The sequence below is a fragment of the Astatotilapia calliptera genome, chromosome 5 (genome assembly GCF_900246225.1).
Source record: "Astatotilapia calliptera chromosome 5, fAstCal1.2, whole genome shotgun sequence".
NCBI classification, from domain to species: domain Eukaryota; kingdom Metazoa; phylum Chordata; class Actinopteri; order Cichliformes; family Cichlidae; genus Astatotilapia; species Astatotilapia calliptera.
In genome coordinates this window covers 25,484,645-25,503,139 of record NC_039306.1, presented here as the reverse complement: position 1 = coordinate 25,503,139, position 18,495 = coordinate 25,484,645, and the positions used below count along the sequence as shown (strand labels likewise).

The window sequence follows — 18,495 nt, the reverse complement described above, 5'->3', positions numbered from 1 at the left end:
TTCCTGGACAGAGGTCTGTGATCAAAAGACAATTTTAAAATTAGTTTTCGCGTGCACAATACACTCAATCTGCACTCCAGATTCCAAAACTAAGTGAAACTTGAGTTTTATTGTTTTAACAGTTTCAAAGTGTGAACATAGACTGACAAATTAAATTATATCAGATTAGATATTAACATTTTCTGTTTGCACTGAGGGATATTTTAGGATTAGTTTAATCTTAAAGAACAATAAACAAAAATCTGAGGATCCTAAGCTAAGTACCTGCAGTGTAAGGAATGCTTCTTTTTCGCAATTTATAAAACAGATCACTTTGCTTTCAGGTTTTACAGTAGGCTATGCAAAGGGAGACTGGTTTGAATCCCGTGTGTAGCCAAAAGTCTGCACTTATATGAAGCACTTCCACATACCTGTGCTCATCTTGTTGGGGAAGTTTTGGAACAGACAGGTAGAGGGAGGGGAACTTTTCCGCCTACTGGAGCTTTATGAGAAATGTATTAATGATGGGCGAATATATTGATAAATTTGTGCATGATGTCACCTCACAGTATAACAATCGACCAGGGCCCTTTTCCACAGGGGGTTTATACAATATTGCACTTTTCACTCCAGGTACTCCTGCTACCTCAAACAGTCCAAAGGCATGCGCATTAAGTCCACTGGTGATTCTAAACTAAACACATGTGAATGTAGCATGTGTTGTTGTGTGTCTCTGTGCAGTGGATTGGTAATCTGGCCAGGGTGTGTCCGGCCTGTTGCCCTATAGTGGCTGAGATGGGCTCCAGCCCCCCTCAAATCCTCAAACTCTGATTTGGATAAGTAGTAAAGAAAATGATGGATGTTGTGTTGCAAACTATCTCACAGCCATTTAAAGCTAAAGCTGAATAAATAAACACAGAGTACAGTAACTATTACCTCCACTAGAATAACTAGCAAGCATGCACTGGTCCCTCACATAAAATCTTTGTTTGAAACCTTTTTCCTGGATTCATTACTACTACTACTTTCACTGGCGCCATCTGTCCATTATCAGTGCTCCCTCCCTGCTAGTAACCCTAATGCAATGTGTAATTACTTGCTAAAGTTTACTTGCCGTATTAGCCAAATTAGTGATTTTTTATCCCCATGTATGAAATATGCAAAGTGTCTCCCCAGGGGTGGGTTTAGGATGAGGCAAACATACATAGTCAGACCTGAATAAGATGTAAGAGAGCTCCACGGGCAGCAGTGCAGAACAGAGCTAAACACCGGTTAATGTGACAATGTGTTCAGCGAAAAAAGCTTTAATATGGCAACCATGGAGGATGGTGACTAAAAGAAAAAGGGGGGATCAATCACAACAGCACCAGGAAAAGATCCACGGATGAACAGATAATATAGAAGATGGGTGGATAAGGGAAGCGGGAAGGAAAAAAGGATATCCTAATACATGACAAAATATTAGATGGAGATAGTTTAAGGCCACGCTTACATATGGAATCTTTTAGGTTTCCATATTTCTAGTTTAAATCCAGAAACATTTATATGGCTTTTTACGCGTCAGCTTGGGATAGAAATCTCAAAAGTCTTAAAGGTCAAACTGAAAAGCCCAGCATCTTCAAACGAGTAGTACAGGTTACTCTTTAAAAGAAAGATTTAATCTGTTAGATTATCCCTATAAAGAAAGGTTAGACAGAGAAGATGTCAGTGATAAAATGTCCTGATTCGAAACTGGTTTTTCAAGTAAGAAAGCAAAAAACTGAAATAAAGCAGCACCCTAGTATAAAATTAAATCTGGGATATAGTATAAAGTGATTCAAAAACGTGGCCAATAGTGGCAAATTCAGAGATCTAAAACTATATTTAGGACAAAATGAACTATGTTGTGTTTATCTACATCAGTCAAATCCATCCTCTTTCTACCAAGATGAAAGTTAGGAACTTTTTATTTCTCTTCAATATAAAACAGTATAAATGTATGGGCACAGTGCTGATGTGCTTTATATAGACTGGATCTTTGCCTTTCATTCATTTGCCCTTTAAGCTGCCTTCTTTCAGCCTCCGTAGTGTTTTCTCCTTCATTTTCCATTCACAGTCAAAGATCTGCCTAATTGGATATGAATTAAAACTCGGCCGGCTTCAAAGAAAACAAAAACTGTTTGGCTTTATTGTGCAGTACCGTCTATTCTTTAAAAAAACAAACACTTCCTATGAGAATTTATATAGCACATGCATACAAACACTGGTCTAATATACAAACTCAAATGCACTGTATTTCCTCAAAGAGCTACATCCCAATAGCAAGCTGATCTTTTGAACCAGTTTAAAAAGACTGATTGCTTTTATTGTGAGCCTTTGCTTTGCTTTTATCAACCGTTTAAACTGCCAAATTCACCAATTGTTGTTTTGTGGCTTTTATCTACTTTGGAGCCGTATCAGTGCATTTTGTCATGATAATAATGTGCAAATTGGCCCATTCATTATTGGTTTTTTGATGGAGAAATTGGCTAAAATAAGCACTTTGTAGATAAGCATAGGGTCTGAACACTATTTGCAAAAGCATCTGCAGAAAACAGAATGCATTTCAATGCACTGAATGCCAAAACTGATTTTAATACACTAATAATGGTGTAATCTTCCTATCAGAAAGTCCCCAAACACAGTGCACGCCTGGTGACTTATAAATCCGCTCAATGAGCACGTTGTATTGATTTAACTTTCTACTCGAAGTGTCAAAGTAACAAACATGTAGATGGTGATTCTCAGAAGTTAACTGATTCTGTGCAGGTACTGAAGGGATTCTTTGTCTCTGCACCCTTCTGGTCCACTGTCGGTCTGGCTGTCAAACTCCTAGGTCTGACTCATTCAAGCCAGCCTTCTCTCTCGTCTTCACGGGGGGAAGAAGGCTTTAAAAATATGTCCTTATGTGTCCCTCACTCAAAATATGGAATAAAGGAAAATAAACAAGAGTTTGTTGATGGTAACGCTCTGACCTTTATTTTGCTAAAACTCAACTTGGATCCTTTTTTATTGTCGTTTTTTTGTGTGCAAGGAACTTTTTTCTCTTCTTCTTTTTTCCTTCCGGCAAGCCAGGAAAAAAAACCCCCGAATAACAACAACAACTTTGAAAACCACAGCTTTAAAAAAAAAAAAAAGGGACGTTGGTACATCTCTCAAAGGAAATTTGAGGGGAATGAATGATAAGAGAAACTATTTAGAGCAACACAAACTGCACTCTAATACGCCGAATTAAGCAAACCTTCGACTAAATATCACATGCAAAAGATACTAAAGCTGACAAAGATGACTTCTGTGCCCTACCTTCTTTGCTTGATGGACACAGGTCATGTATTGTTTGGCCAGGCTGGAGCAGTGGAGAGTCTCCTGTGGATTTTCCTTGTAGCACTCGAGCACCTTGGCCTGCAGCTCAGCGCACAGATATTCAGTATGTTGGGGTCTAGAAACACACAGAGAGAAGGAAAAGCTCAAATCTGCTTGCCAACATCACCGCCCCCACCCACCAGGACCAGAGATCAAGGTTGTAAATGCTACTATGTGAACTCAAGATAGTAAAGTCAGTTCAGCTGCAATAGAAATAGAAGTTGTCACACATGAGAAACACAAAGCTGTAGCGTCTGTTTGTCGAAACACTGATTCAGATAATCAGGAAAATAACTACCAAAACAGTTGTTATTTCCAACTGTGATTGCTTAATGGAAATTTCAACCACAGCCACACAGACGAGGTCAAAGGAAATGAGCGCTGGCGGGTGTGATTCCTTTAAGTTCAGCTTGCTTTTAGCAATAACAGCTTCTGTTTGGTGTAAGTACATACGATGAGCAAACAAACCAAAAAACAACAACAAAAAAAAAAGAAAAAAGAAAAGCGAGACTGTTTGTGGTTTGTTTTAGTCGCAGTTGAAGTAGCTAAGATAGTTTCAAAGGCTTTAAGGTGCAGCTTGTGGAGAGATGAATAATGCATCAACAAAGCAGCTTAGGAGTCAAAGTCAAACTTTCTCTTTTCTTTTTATCTGACTCACACGTACAGTACATGTGTGTAGAGAAAAGCACACAATCGAAACCGCAGCCACGAAATACGAGATCGGCACATACGCACGTGCACTAACGCGCATACAGGTAGCGAATGCTAATCCTATAAGAGGGTAATCTTTGAGTGCTCTGTTGCTCGTGGTAATTTACCTGCTGTTGTGACAAGAACTTGCAACTGGAAGGACTGGGATATGGATATGTACGCGCACATACGTGCACGCACGGGAATACATGAACACAAAGACGCTTAATCAATCCATGATGCCCATTTCGGTTGTTGGTTAACATCAACCACTTTTCTGTTCAGCTTTGTCAGTTTGTTTTTAAAGAGGGCCTTCAAGAACTAAGAAGCTGGGCCATGTGGTGACCCCGTCTCTTCTTTCCATTAACTGATATCCTTGTTGCCATTGTGAGTTTTTTGTGTTGCTATAGTAAGTAAAGCCTTGTGTTGTTCAGTATTAGTAGTACCTTCACAGATGCAGAGGCTGACCATATGTCATACACCCTGGCTTTTGCAGCAACAAGATGATCTTTTAGATGATTTTGATCTTTTTTAATAAATTGTTTAATATCATGATTGAGTATTAACTTGAATTTACTGATGTAGCTCCTGTTTGCATTAACAGTAGTTTCAAGAAAGCTCAGTCCTTGCAGAAATGTGTCCATTTTAATGCAGTTCTGCCATGATCACTGCCATTCAGTATTTGTTGTCATTGTAAATTTTGGTTACTTTTTGTGAGATTCTCTGATATCATTTAAGAGTATTACTTTCTATAGATGATACATTTGCAAATTCTTTGCAGTTGTAAGTTGACAAACATTGTTTTAAAATTGCCTAAAAATCTATGTCAGCTGGAAAATGCTCGGCTCCCCTGTATTAGCTAAGAAATATGACTAGTAGAAGATGATGGATGGAATTTATTTCGGAAAGAGCCGTTTGACGTTTTGCACACACTCCTTTCTTGCTGGGTTATTTTTCACAGCATAGAATGCAATAAAATATATCAGAAGAGAAAATGAGAAAATAGAATTAAGAGAAAGGACTGAAATGGAATTTAAGTGAAAAAATTAGGACCGGAATACAGATTAGAGTCAAATTGAAGTAGAATAAAATATGCGAATTGAAAAAAAGCTCACCTCAAAACCAATTCAATAGTTTCACTCGGGCATTTGATCATGTTAAATGATATGCAGTGAAATTTCATGGAATTATTTTATTATTGCATTTCCAATTGTTAGTCATGATTATTCTTTACTGTCTAGAGGTGAGATTTGTTTCCCACTGCTCTCTCCAAGATCAAGCATGAACTTTAAGCCTGAACTAGAATAGAACAGAGTAAAACAGAACAGAACAGACTAAAATAGGAATTCTCTCTGCTCTGTGACTCCAAACAAGACCTACTGTAGGTATTTATAATCCAAACTTTTCTTGGGTACAGACCCCAGCTAAACTATCTCAATCATCACAGCTTAACATACTATAAATGTCTAATCTACCTCATGATGTCATATATGATGGTAGTTTTTCTGCCTTTAAAATAAGAGACAGAACAGAAATTCTAAGTTTGATAAGGAGGCACGTTTTCCATCACTTCAAATAAACCATCTGACATGATGGGGCATGCCTTTTATTTTTTGGGAAGCTGACCACTTGGTATTCATGTGCACGATCATGCATGTGCACACACACACATACAGAACTGCAGTCATGCCACCGCAGAAAGCAATTACGGAATCATGCATCCTTTACATATGAATGAGCTCAGCAGTCCCTGCCTTCACTGACAAATACACACAATAAGCCTGAGTGCATGTGTGTGTGTGTGTGCGCGCGTGCGTGCGTGCGTGTGTTGATCTGTACCTTGTGAATGCACTGCATGTGTGTCCATGAGATAAACCGTGTGCACAAACAAGACTGCGGGAGAAGTTTCTCTGCACTGGTATGTGTATTGTGTAGTCCCAGTGTCTGTGGCTCTGTGTGTGTGTGTGCGCTTCCGTGTGCAGTGGAGGGTAGAGCGACAGGATTAAATAAATCACTGGTGGAGAGAATATTCATGAAAAGAGAAGTGAATGCAACCTGGGAGAGAGAAGGGGGAGAGAGAGAGAGCAGGAGAGAGAATGTGACAGTGATGTATTAAATGACAAATAGCCCTTGCAGCGTGCATGGACGAACAGTAGCCCAGTAGCAATCATCATAATCTGCATTTAACCTCTGCCACATCATGTGGTGCCGTGCCACTCGGCGCCGAGGAAGAAGGGTAAATCTTTTATGTGATGTGACCATTCCACATTAATTTGGTACAGAGATGTTGATGTGTGGGGACAGAAATGGTCAGCTTCTAGGTATTCGTACTATTGCACAGAAAATGTAAATTATGCTATTGTGGTAAAAATCAGCAGCTTGGGCTTTCAATCACCTGATTACATTATAAGATTGGCTGGTGTTTAACTTGAGAGCATCTCGAGAGCTGGTCGGCATTGTGAATTCCTCCCCAAGAATAGCAGATAACAGCAACAATAACCACAAGGTCTTAATCCAAACCCAAGAAAAGAAAATCATCCTTTTTTTCTATTCAACAAGAGGAACTTTTTGATAGCGTGTGTTTTAATAATGGAATCTGAAGCAGAAAATTGCCTCTGCTAATCTGCACCAACTGCCTTGTTTGACTGAAATTAAAGGTGAGCTCTTATTAAAAAAAAAAAAAAGGTAGTCTGATAGCCAACTTTTGCAGGGAAAAAGAAGCAAAATAACACTCCAATTGCTTTCTGTCTGTGACGTTTTGCATAAATACGTGCAGCACTGAGGGGGAAAGATTAGGCTCAAATCGTTAAAGTTTCTCATTATTTTTTTGTCTCACCTTGGCAGTGTGCGGCTTTTATGAAGAAAGCTCAAGTTCTGGTCTGCTGCAAAGCATGACACTGGGGAATTAGGCAATAAGAAGAAAAAGAGAAGATCATAAGGACACCGCTTTTTATTGTTCTCTGTGTCTGAGATGGTACTGCTTGTGTTTGTGCGTGTGTGTGATGTGTGTGAATGGTTATTAATGCATGATGACAAGGATTTGGTTTCATTTAAAGAAGCAGCCAAGGCATTGTACTTTTGGTTTTTAATATTACGCTGAGTGGAGAGGAAGAGAAGAGAGGATCAAAGATGTCATGGCTGGGGTGAGATCAAAAGAAATGGCAGAGCATGCATTTTGTTTTGTTGGAGGCTTTGTCAAGCTTTTATTAAACTGCCATATGGATAACACTCGCAACATTGTGGTTCGGCAGAAATCTTACTTTGAGATCACATCAAATTAGAGCTGCAGACTTAGCTACAGCTTGTGAGGTGTCTAATGCCTGACTAAATTCAGTAACTTTGATTATTCTGGTAGTCGCAATAATCACTTATCCTACCTTTGCAAAGTGTGCAGCAATCCTTAAGTCCTAAGCTCACTTCACACGATATGACACCAGCCCAAAACTTTACCAAGTTTAATCTCAACTCCTGCGAACACACAAAGTCTTCATCTCAAATCTAGAACAACCCAAAGACTGAAGACAGACAGAACTCTCCCTTTATCTTCATATGCTGACAGATGAAATGCTGAAGGCAGATAAGGACGTAGGATAAAAAATTCGCACTCTGTTGGCCTGGCTGATTGATCCCCGCCAACCTCTTTGTGGGAATACAGGGAGAGAGAGATGGGAGTGGATAAGGACAGTGTTTCATTAAAACAGGTGACATGCGGGAACAAGATAAGAGGCGCATGTGCACGTGTGTTTGTGTGACATCTCATCACTGATAACTTTTCAATCAGGAAAACTTGCGCTTGGACGACTCACTCGAGTTAGGAATGATAGGGGACTGCTATCGCCTTCCATCACTCTCCCTTCTATCAACAGTTTCAATTCCAGTTTGGTGCCGTGTCATTTGTCCTTTTCTTTTAACAACTACACTTCCCCTTAAAAACAGTGTAGCTTTTAAGCACAGAATACAAATCGCATCAAAGCCTGAGCATATTATTTCTGCACGGTAAAATACAATCTAGAACATGATTTCATAATTTGCCTCTCAGTGAGGCGACATGCTCTTTGTTCCCCTTCCATTAGCACCAGGTAATCTTTAGATCATTAAATAATTTGCTGGTTCAGCATGTTCTTATGCAAGGTCCCAATGCTCCCCCCCAAAAAATGATACTGATATCAATGAGATTTTTGCCTTGTTAGTTTTTTTCTAGGCAGCACGGTGGCACGGTGGTTAGCACTGTTGCCGCACAGCAAGAAGGTCCTGAGTTCAATTCCAACATCAGGCCGGGGTCTTTCTGTGTGGAGTTTGCATGTTCTCCCCGTGTTTGCGTGGGTTCTCTCCGGGTACTCCGGCTTCCTCCCACCGTCCAAAGACATGCAGCTTGTGGGGATAGGTTAATTGGACAATCCAAATTGTCACTAGGTGTGAATGTGCGAATGAATGTGAGTGCAAATGGTTGTTTGTCCCTGTGTGTTGGCCCTGCGACAGACTGGCGACCTGTCCAGGGTGTACCCCGCCTCTCGCCCTATGACAGCTGGGATAGGCTCCAGCGCCCCCCGCGACCCTGAAAAGGATAAGCGGAAGTGAATGGATGGATGGATGGATAGATAGTTTTTTTTCCCCCTACATACAGGAATTTTTAGGCCAAAAAAAAAAAAAATGCACTTTAATATCAATATGCCAAAGATCACATTAACTTAACTCTAATACACATCTTTGCTTATTAAACACACACATCAGGTTATTGACTATACTGTATGCTTACATACCTAGTCACTCCACAAAGGGCCTGTGCTGAAATTCTGCTCATCATATCAAGCAGAAAATCATTTAAATCAATGCACTATTACTATTAATATTGCAACAATTACTCTTCATCTTCTCATTCTTATTTTGAAACTATATTCTATATAGTTAATAAAATTGTATTGTGTCCATCATCAGCTGGCCCTACAGTAACAGGTAGAGGGATGTTTCTTCTGTAGTGACACACGTGGTGGGTCCAATTCGGCAGATAGAAAATATTTCCTGGGCAAGTTTTATCAAAACAGTCTAGACAGTTAGACAGAACTAACACTAACCAGTAGAAAAATATGCACATTTAATTTAGGGGTAATCTGCTCCTCTGAGTTTCTGGCATATGAGTTGATCCCTGAAGACCTCAAGAAATGTGAATAAATGTAATGGTGTAACTATTACCCTAATGGTTGGAATGACAAGAGTTGTTAAGATAAACCTGTCTAAAACCTCACCTATCTAATTTACTCCATTAATAAATGAGTCCTGTAAACTTGTACAATTGTGTTTCTTCATATGCTTTTAGAGGCAGTCAAAAAGGCAGAGTGTCTAAGTGACTGCAGCCTTCTGTCCTCATGGTAAATCTCTGCCGGTTCAAATGGTAAATGGTAAATGGCCTGTATTTATATAGCGCTTTTTTACTAGTCCCTAAGGACCCCAAAGCCCTTTACATATCCAGTCATCCACCCATTCACACACACGTGATGGCAAGCTACATTGTAGCCACAGCCACCCTGGGGCGCACTGACAGAGGCGAGGCTGCCGGACACTGGCGCCACCGGGCCCTCTGACCACCACCAGTAGGCAACGGGTGAAGTGTCTTGCCCAAGGACACAACGACCGAGACTGTCCGAGCCGGGGCTCGAACCGGCAACCTTCCGATTACAAGGTTCAAGGCGCCGACAGGTCCTGTCTCGTGTAATGACTAGCAGTCTATTGCTTTGGACGGCACAGAGATCCTTACAGTAAGCTACCTGTCTGTTTCATTAATTGGACATGGAAGACACACACACACACACACACACACACACACACACACACACACACACACACACACACACACACACACACACACACACACAGAGAGCATATACAGAATAAAGTAGATAAAAGCATGCTTTCATCTGAGTTTGTTCTAACTACAAACTGTGAGCAGTTACTTTATGATGAATCCAGACATCCACCTGAGGTTTGCAAAGGTTCTGTCTTTGCTAACACTTTGAGAGTAACAAGTTTTTTTTAAGAGGATTAATGGATTTTTAGATCTTAAGGTAAGCTTGACTGCAATGTTGTGGGTCTCTACAGAAAAGCATTTTGAGGGAATATGGGTAGTCAGATACCCCAAGGCAAGGCTAATGGATTAACTCCTCTAAATAACCTCATGTTGTTGGGCAAAGCAAGTAGAAGATGACACTGGATAACATTTTACCGTTCGCTATGTCGCCACATGAGAATAATGTTTTACAGTCAACATCTCAGGGGCTTCCATCTTTTTGCTCTGCTTTTATGAAAGTAGCCACCTCAAGTCTGAGAGGCTGCTTTTAGCATTAGCGTTTGCACTTAAACTATTTGGGGTCATTCCTAGAATCAAAGCTGAGAACCAGAAAGAAAAAAATGGTACGGCTGAACAAGTCAATAAACAAGGGAAATGGTGGTGTTCTTAACTTCTCTAGACTACTGTTCCTGATTTCAGCCTCCCTAAGTGTATTTATAGGGCTCTGTGGTTCGCCCAAATCTTTCCATCAGGTAGCCATGGTTACTAGTGTAGGTAAATAACTCGTGATCAAGTAGCAACCTCAAGGGCTAAAAAAGAGACATGAAAAGTGCTAAAAACTGCAGTCCATTTTATAGCCATGTGAGGCTATCTATGTTTAAACTGCATTGAGATGAAAAGTTGGTGTGGTCAATCCGGTGCACAGGTGTCCTGCTCTGCTATTAATTGTACTAAAACAGACTTTAAGGAGTCAGCTATCCAGGCTTCATTTTAAAATTAGGAAACTGTTACAATAAGATGGAGAGATGCTAAATCAGAGACACAGACCTTCCCTAAAAAAGAAAGAAAAAAAGAAAAGAAGACATATTGTAACTACATAGCATGTTAGACAGTGCTGAATCCCCGAGTGCTCGCCCCTCCTTTCAGCGGTGGGTAAATAGAATAATTACTGGGTGGTCAGTGTAGTGTGAAACGACAGCGTGACCACAGCACAATGAAACACTGCCCAAATGCTGACAGAACATGATGAGCACATGGCTGCCTGAATACAAAGTGTGCCTGTATTGGTGGCAGAGATAGAAAGGCGGAAAAGGAGTGAAAGTTTGTGTGCCGCACTGAAAAAAAGCAATAGAAACACATTGTGGTGGGACTAAATGCTATGCCTTTGGCAAACTTGTGCTGAAGTGATCTCCTAACCTCTTCCATGCAGCCGTAGACAATAGCAAATCCCTGCTAATGTAATCATTTGGACGAAATTTTAGACTTGAATTGTTTGCCGCTGAATTCAGTGGACCAGGTGCAAGAAAATGGCAATGTTGTGGATGAGGTCACTGCCAGTACAAAGCCAGAAAAGAGACCAAGCAACTTTTTCTTTCTGCCGTTTCTAAATGTGAAATAAACTGTGTGCTACTGCTCTATACAACGTAACAATAAACACAACAACTAGTACTACAAAGGTAAAGTATAAAAGCTGTATGGAAATACATTATTGTAAAGGAGATGGAAATTTGAATATTTTCTCTTCAAGGTAACAGAAAATGGTGACAATGATGACAAATAAATAATTTTCAATGTAGGAAATGACAGCTGCATTCAAATACAAACAACACTGTAGAAGGTTTGGTGCCATTACACTAACCAACCACCCACTAATGACTTTCGTCACAAACTTGCTCTACCTTTACTATCCAGGTTCCAGGTTTCAGACTGATCCATTAAATGATAGTAATCATTAAGTATGTGCACACTGGAAACAAAGTGGAAGAAGAAAGAATGTTTACTCAATAATAAAACCAACTTATTACAGAACAGTTCAAAGACTTGAACTGTTCTGTAGTAGGGTTATCATTTTAGCACTGCTTCTGTAAAACCCTGATACTGGCACCTCCTAAATTACAATTTTGTCTTGTTAATGGTCCGTTTTTACACGTTTATTATAATTATGTACAAAAAGACATCAGGGTACAGACCGAAAAGTATGTGTTAATGGAAACCAAAAGGAAAACAGCTCTCTGACAAAAAATTGGAAAGAAGTGAGAACAAGTATTATGGAGGGGCATAAATTAGAAATGCTCAGATGCTCTGGCAGTGCAGGTGTGGTGGTGGTGGCTCAGTGTTGAATCAAACTGACATGATTTTTTTGACAGGACTGAAATCACTGTTGTCCCAGGAGAGCACCACTGTGTCTAGCAAAGTCACAGCATTTCTGTTTGCCTTGGAGCAGACCAGGCTGGTGGCTATTAGAGACCGTCACGATCCCATCCCCCCACCACAAAAACAAAAACGTGTGCGGACAGAGAAGTTCCAATGTGCTACATTAATGCACACTTATCAGCCACTTTGCTGGGTATACCTGTTGAACTGCTTGTTAACACAAATGTCTAATTAGCCAGAGTGAGATAAATTAGAAATGAGATTGAAAAACCGATGGAAGCGTCAGGCTGGAGGGACCCGCTGATTAGGCTCTTCATTTATGGAATGCATTATAAATATCTGCTTTGGGAAATCTCTCCAGCAGACGCAATCCATTGATCTGCACATATGCAGAAGAAGCCGTGATGAAACAGAGTAGATGTTTCTGATATTGTAGATAAATACATTCACTGGCAACTTTTTAGGTACATCTGCTTGACTGCCGATTAACGCAAATATCTCATCAGATAGTCGTCAGCAAGTCAATGCATGTAGGCAGGCAGGCAGGCAGGATGACCTGTTAAAGTTTGAATGAATGAGGAAGAAAGGTGATTTAAGAGACTTTGAATTTGACATAGCTGTTGGTGCCAGACAGCCTGGTCTGAGTATTTCAGAAACTGCTGATCAACCTGGATTTTCTTGCACAACCATTTCTAGGGTTGATCTAAAAAAGAGAATATTACCAGGGAGTTTCTGTTCTGTGGACCAAAATGTTTTGTGTCAGAGGTCAGAGGATAATGGCCAGACTGCTTATAGCTAACAGAAGGGCAACAGTAACTAAAAACACAACAAAACAAAACACATCTGACAACCAACATCTTCCGAAGAGCATCTCTAAATCCACAATCCATCACAACCGTGAAGCAGATGAGGTACAGCACCAGAAGACCACACTGGGTGCCACTCCTGTCAGCTGACAACTGGTAAATTGAGGCTACAAATCCAGGTTACAAAAGATTCAAAAACACTGATTGATCTCCTACACTACTTGAAAACATACCATTAAACTGGTATAATTCAGGTTGCTGTTGTTAGTTTAATGGTGGGAAGATATTTTCGTTAGGTTTCCTAGTAGCTGAGCATTGTTTAAATGCCACAACCTACTTGAGTATTATTGTTGACCCCTTTTTTATGACCACCGTGCACACATCCTCTGGTGACTGCTTCCGGCAGGTAACACATGTCACAAAGCTCAGACCATCTCAAACTGGTTTCTTGAACATAACAATAAGATCACTGTACTTAATCCAATAGAGCACCTTTGGGATGTGGTTGAACGCGAGAAATCTGCAGCATATGCATGATATGACTGACGCTGTCAATATGGACCAAAATCTTTGAGGAATGTTTCCAGCACCTTGTTGAATCTATGCCATGAAGGACTAAGTCAGTTTTGAAGGCAAACGGGAGTCTAACCCCATACCTAACAGTTGCAAGTGGAAATGAGCCTATGTCATTGTACAAATCTACACATCAGTCAGGTATTCATAGTAGAAACATGTGTAATCTTCAACATTTAAATGCCTTCAAATAATTGAAACTGGAATTCTATTCATGTGAAGGACTCCTGCTTCCAAACAGCTCTACTTGTAGACCATCAGATCAGAGAACAACTCCTAAAAGCTTTGAGGATAATGTGTGCGCCTGTCTGGATTAACAGTGATTTTTTTTCCCCTAGCCACTCTCCAATGGTCCCAGGGCCTCAGAATTAACTTTGTACCACGCTAAATATTCCCATCTTCATTTGATTATGAAAATTCAGTGTTAGATGCAGCCCAAAAAGAAAAAGAAATTCAGTTGTATTTTTTCACAGTACAGTAACACATGAAAGTGAGATTTCAAAGAAACAACCGAGAAGCTTAAACAAAGGCAAGAAAAGCAAACATAAAAGGTATGAAAAGATATGTTTACTTTATTCACTGTGCCAAATCTAGAACTGAAAAGTAAAGACAACATCTCGCAGCAATATCTAGACATTGTTTTGTTCTGATATTCATCCATCGTAAAGGTTAAAATGGTAAAAATGGCCTGTGATTTAAAGCTAATACAAAATTAAGGATCCATTTTTTTAATTTAAAAAAATCCATGTATATTCCCACGTATTTTAAAACAGGAAACATTACCTTATTATCAAGAGAGGAATATCAATTGATATGGTAATTAGAGATTTTTTGTCACAATAATATTATGGAGGCAACATGAAGTGATAATAGCAAATTATCACCCAGCCTCTCCACTATGTGTGGATAAGTGCCAAGCAGCAGGGAGTCTAGTGTTCACATTAACAGCATACCAATGTCGCAAATAGCCTTTACACCTTTACACAAGCACATCTGCTTTCTGACAACTTCCCAGTGCATCTTCCATTTAAATTTGGAGGGCTAGCATAGAGCAAAGAAATCAGATGTGAATCTCAGTAGATCATTTAAAGGTGTATTTAAAAAAAAAACCCTGATGCAAAATAGCAAAAAACAATCTAGAAATGAAATGAGTGAAAAATAAATACTGAGTAAGCAAGCAAGTAGCAGTGTAGCAGGTTCTTTGACCAAAACATAGTGTTACAAAGGTAATACAGAATATTTACCGGATTCGAGCCTCAGCTTTAGTAGCTGCCTGGTTGTACTGTTCAGCCGTCTCCTTGTAGTTTTCAAAACTCTGCAGGCAAATAGACAAAGTAAGAAATACGAGAATGAATTCAACAGTGTTTCATGGCTCAAAAAAAAGCTTCTACGGAGGCTGCATTTAATGATACTAGAACTTGTTTCCAAGGCTTAGTATAACTTAATGTTCAGATCACACAATTACAAAACAGAAAAATCAAAACAGACTACATTAAAGTCCCCAAATCAAGTGCCATGAATTATAATCTACATAATTTTACCACAATTACAACTACCTTTTCCAATTTAGTACAAGCTTTAAAAGCCAGCAACGATAAGAAAAATGCATAAAACAACATTGGAAAATGTCACATTCATTAAATTAGTGACCTTTGAATTTTACAGCCTGCTTACAAATCTGAATGTTGATAGTCTGTTAGTACTTCGTGTTTTTCTTTCTCTCATGTGACAAACTGTGGCATTTAAATAAAGTTACATCACAAATTGATCTTGTAACTAGAGCCAGGTCGCATAGAGTACGCCTTTGTAATCAGTGGTCACAGTGCTAACTGTACAGCATCGTGGTCTAAATGAGCAGGAAATAGCAGAAAGTTAATAGAAAACAACCCCAAGTTGCCTTTCACACACGTTTTATGCACATCTTCCTGCTCTGTTTTCACAGGGATTCAAATGGACACACACATTCCTTCGAACCAGCATACTCCTGCATACTTATATGGACCTCTATCAGTTATGTTGAGGAACTTTCCCGTGTGTGCTTGTGTGGGAAAAAGTCTCGAGTACATTTAAAATCATCATCTCAGTAAGACGTAGGATCACCTGGCAGGCTTTGCGTCGAAACCTCTGAAATACAGTTTGTCTAGAATACCCCAAACACAAAGCAAATCTCTGTAGCCAAACCTCTCGTACGCATTCAGTGAGCAGTAATCGCCATTTTAAACCAATAACCGCGGTGCTCCGGCTTTTACTTAATTATTCCCCATATTCCCAAAAGACTGGGTGATAGGAGAGGAAGATAATTGAAGTGATGGAGTAGAGAAGAGATGGGATCAAACACAAACCTCCCCCACAATCCCTAGTCCTCTACTCCTCCAGTGCCCCCTAGTCATTTTCTCATCTCATTATTTCAAGCTGATGTGCAGACATGCAATTTCTGATCTGAATGTCTGGTGTTGGAACTGAATCAAGTAATGTCATAGGCATCTTTTCCTTAATCCTATCTTTTAGTATTCACTACGGTGTAATAATCTGCTTCTCCATTATCTTCATCCCTGTTCTTTAAAGAAAAGATGGAAAAAAGGAGTCATAAGTCTTGTAAGGAGGAGGATATTTCAAATCAGCACCAACTTTGATGAAGTAGTGAAGCTGTAGGCACCAGATTTAGACAAGAATCACCTTTTATATGGGATTCAAAAAGATCCATTATAAATATGATAATAAATCAATTCAGCACATAAATTTCCTTTTCCAACCACAACATTTTCAAACACACCTAACAGTCGCTAAGACAGAAATGTGGACAATGCAGAGGTGCATAAACATGCTAATGTAAATGTAGCTACACTTTACCTCCCCTATCTGCCTGAGTTTATGTTTGGGCTGCACAATAACTCAAAATGTGAAAATGCCAAACATCCCCAGGTGTATGACTGCCAGTTATGCTTCCTAGCTGTGCTATATTGGATTATCCAGGACAGAACTCAGGATTAGACTCCTCTTGTCGCCATGTCTCTCCTTTGCCAGTATATGACTAGGTTTAAATACCATACCTTGACAGGGATGGGGGAGTAATAACTCCAACTCAAAGGTTTCAAGTCAAGCATATTTCATACCACCATCCTGTACTTTTGAAAGAAGAGACATTTTCAGACCTCTGAACTTCTGCTCAGATGTTTTATTAATCTACTAAGCATAAACCATCACTAATAAATGCCATAATCTGACAGTACTAGCAACCAGTCCCTCAATTCATGGACATTAAAGACTCATTTTTTGCTGGAGTGAAGCTACTACTTTGGTTCACCCTTTGGGAATATTGTGGTAAGAACTTAGTCTCCCATTAGTGGCTTAGCCCTTAGCCTCAGGTCAATGGGCTCAATGGACAGACTCCGAGGAAGGCTGAGCTGAAACTTAAAAGTTTATGGTTCCCTTGTGGGACATCAAGTGTTTGAGCCAAGATAAAAAAAAAAAATAAAAAAAATGATGTCTCCACAGGGGCTTAAACCCATGGGTGCCTCTGATTATGCAGGACAAAGAGAGCTGGGCACCAGAAAGAGAAGCAGCAAGTCGATGGTTTAAAGGTAAAGTGAACTTGTTGCTGACAATGAACCTTTTTTGTAGCAAACATTTTAACTTGTAACAGTGAGGACAGCACTGGTAGAGCTCATCTCCATCAAGTGTCCAAGTCAACTCAATAAAACAGATGCACAATAGCAGGACCTTCCTTAAAGGGACTGCAGACTTTAATATGCCTGTTTTATAAATACAGACTGTGTCGAAATGTTTGCTGTCAAAAGGGGTCATTTTTTGGCAAATCCTAAACGAAAGCTCGATCTTAAAAGGTTTCAGAGAGGTAAGGCAGTGGTTGATAGGTGACTGAGTGATGCAAAAAAAATAAAATAAAATAAAATAAAATAAAAAAATCACAGAAACCTGCAATGAAAACAAACTTTTTCACTAGTTATGCCGTCACTGCTTGTAAAACATACTTTGAAACACTATATTTTACCCCTGCAAACTGTGTGCTCTTCAGAGATTGTCAGGAATTTTCCAATTTGGAGCCTTTCATGCTTCATTTGAACATCTTGTCTGTTTTTCTCCACACAAACCAAAGGAAAAACCAAGAGAATCAACATATGTGAATAAGCTAGGCAGGTACAGCTAATCCAACAGAAACTTTGGGGGGCTGTGATGCTGTTCAGTGGTTGTACACACACACACACACACACACACACACACACACACGTTATTTTGTGTCTAATCAAGAACAAACCCCAAGGAATAGCCCTAGCTCAGCTCTCGTGACTACAGAGAGGAGGTAGCTCTATCACTGGCATACACACACTGAGATCTTCCAAGTCATTTCCACCCATGGGGACAAAAGCCCTATATGGAGAAGCAGAAAGAGGGGATGACAGCCCTCAGTGGGGGAAGGCAAGGTTTTGGGGTTGCTGGAAAGGTTCACGGAGGGGATTAGTGGTTGTGTATTAGCTTGCATACATGCAGGTGTGTGACTAAATCTGTGTTTCTACTTGAATTGTTGTGTTCAGATGATCCTTGAGCGTACACTTGTCTGAACACCCTCCAGGAGCTGTGGACTGAGATGGGCTGATGTCAGGATTGCGAGGGAGGGGTTGTTTCATGCGCCGTGCTTGGACGGAGGAGGATTAATTTTTTTTTTTGAGGAAGCAGTCGACAAAAGGGGGGGTAGAAGGGATTAAAAGAGGTGAATTTTAAAGTGAGGCTTGTTTACAGAGTCACAGGGTATATTTCCACAGGAAGACAGATATACACTACCTCTACACTGTTGAGAGATTAGGGAGGCATCCAAAAAATAGAGGAGGAGGGAAGGAGATTTGGGAAGGAGCAGAATTAGAAGATGCACTGGTATGTTCAGCCGGCGTTGCAGCG

The 18,495-nt window shown here is 39.9% G+C and overlaps 1 protein-coding gene across 2 annotated transcripts in view; it reads right to left on the bottom strand.

Moving 5' to 3' along the window:
* chchd6b (coiled-coil-helix-coiled-coil-helix domain containing 6b) overlaps positions 1 to 18,495 on the bottom strand; it is a 52,082-nt gene that overhangs the window by 9,107 nt on the left and 24,480 nt on the right. For both annotated transcript variants that reach the window (XM_026168463.1, XM_026168465.1), the window contains 2 exons: positions 14,829 to 14,899; positions 3,301 to 3,436 (listed from right to left, as the gene is read on the bottom strand). In XM_026168463.1, coding sequence (XP_026024248.1) covers positions 3,301 to 3,436; positions 14,829 to 14,899 — 207 coding nt within the window. The remainder of the gene's footprint in view (positions 1 to 3,300; positions 3,437 to 14,828; positions 14,900 to 18,495) is intronic.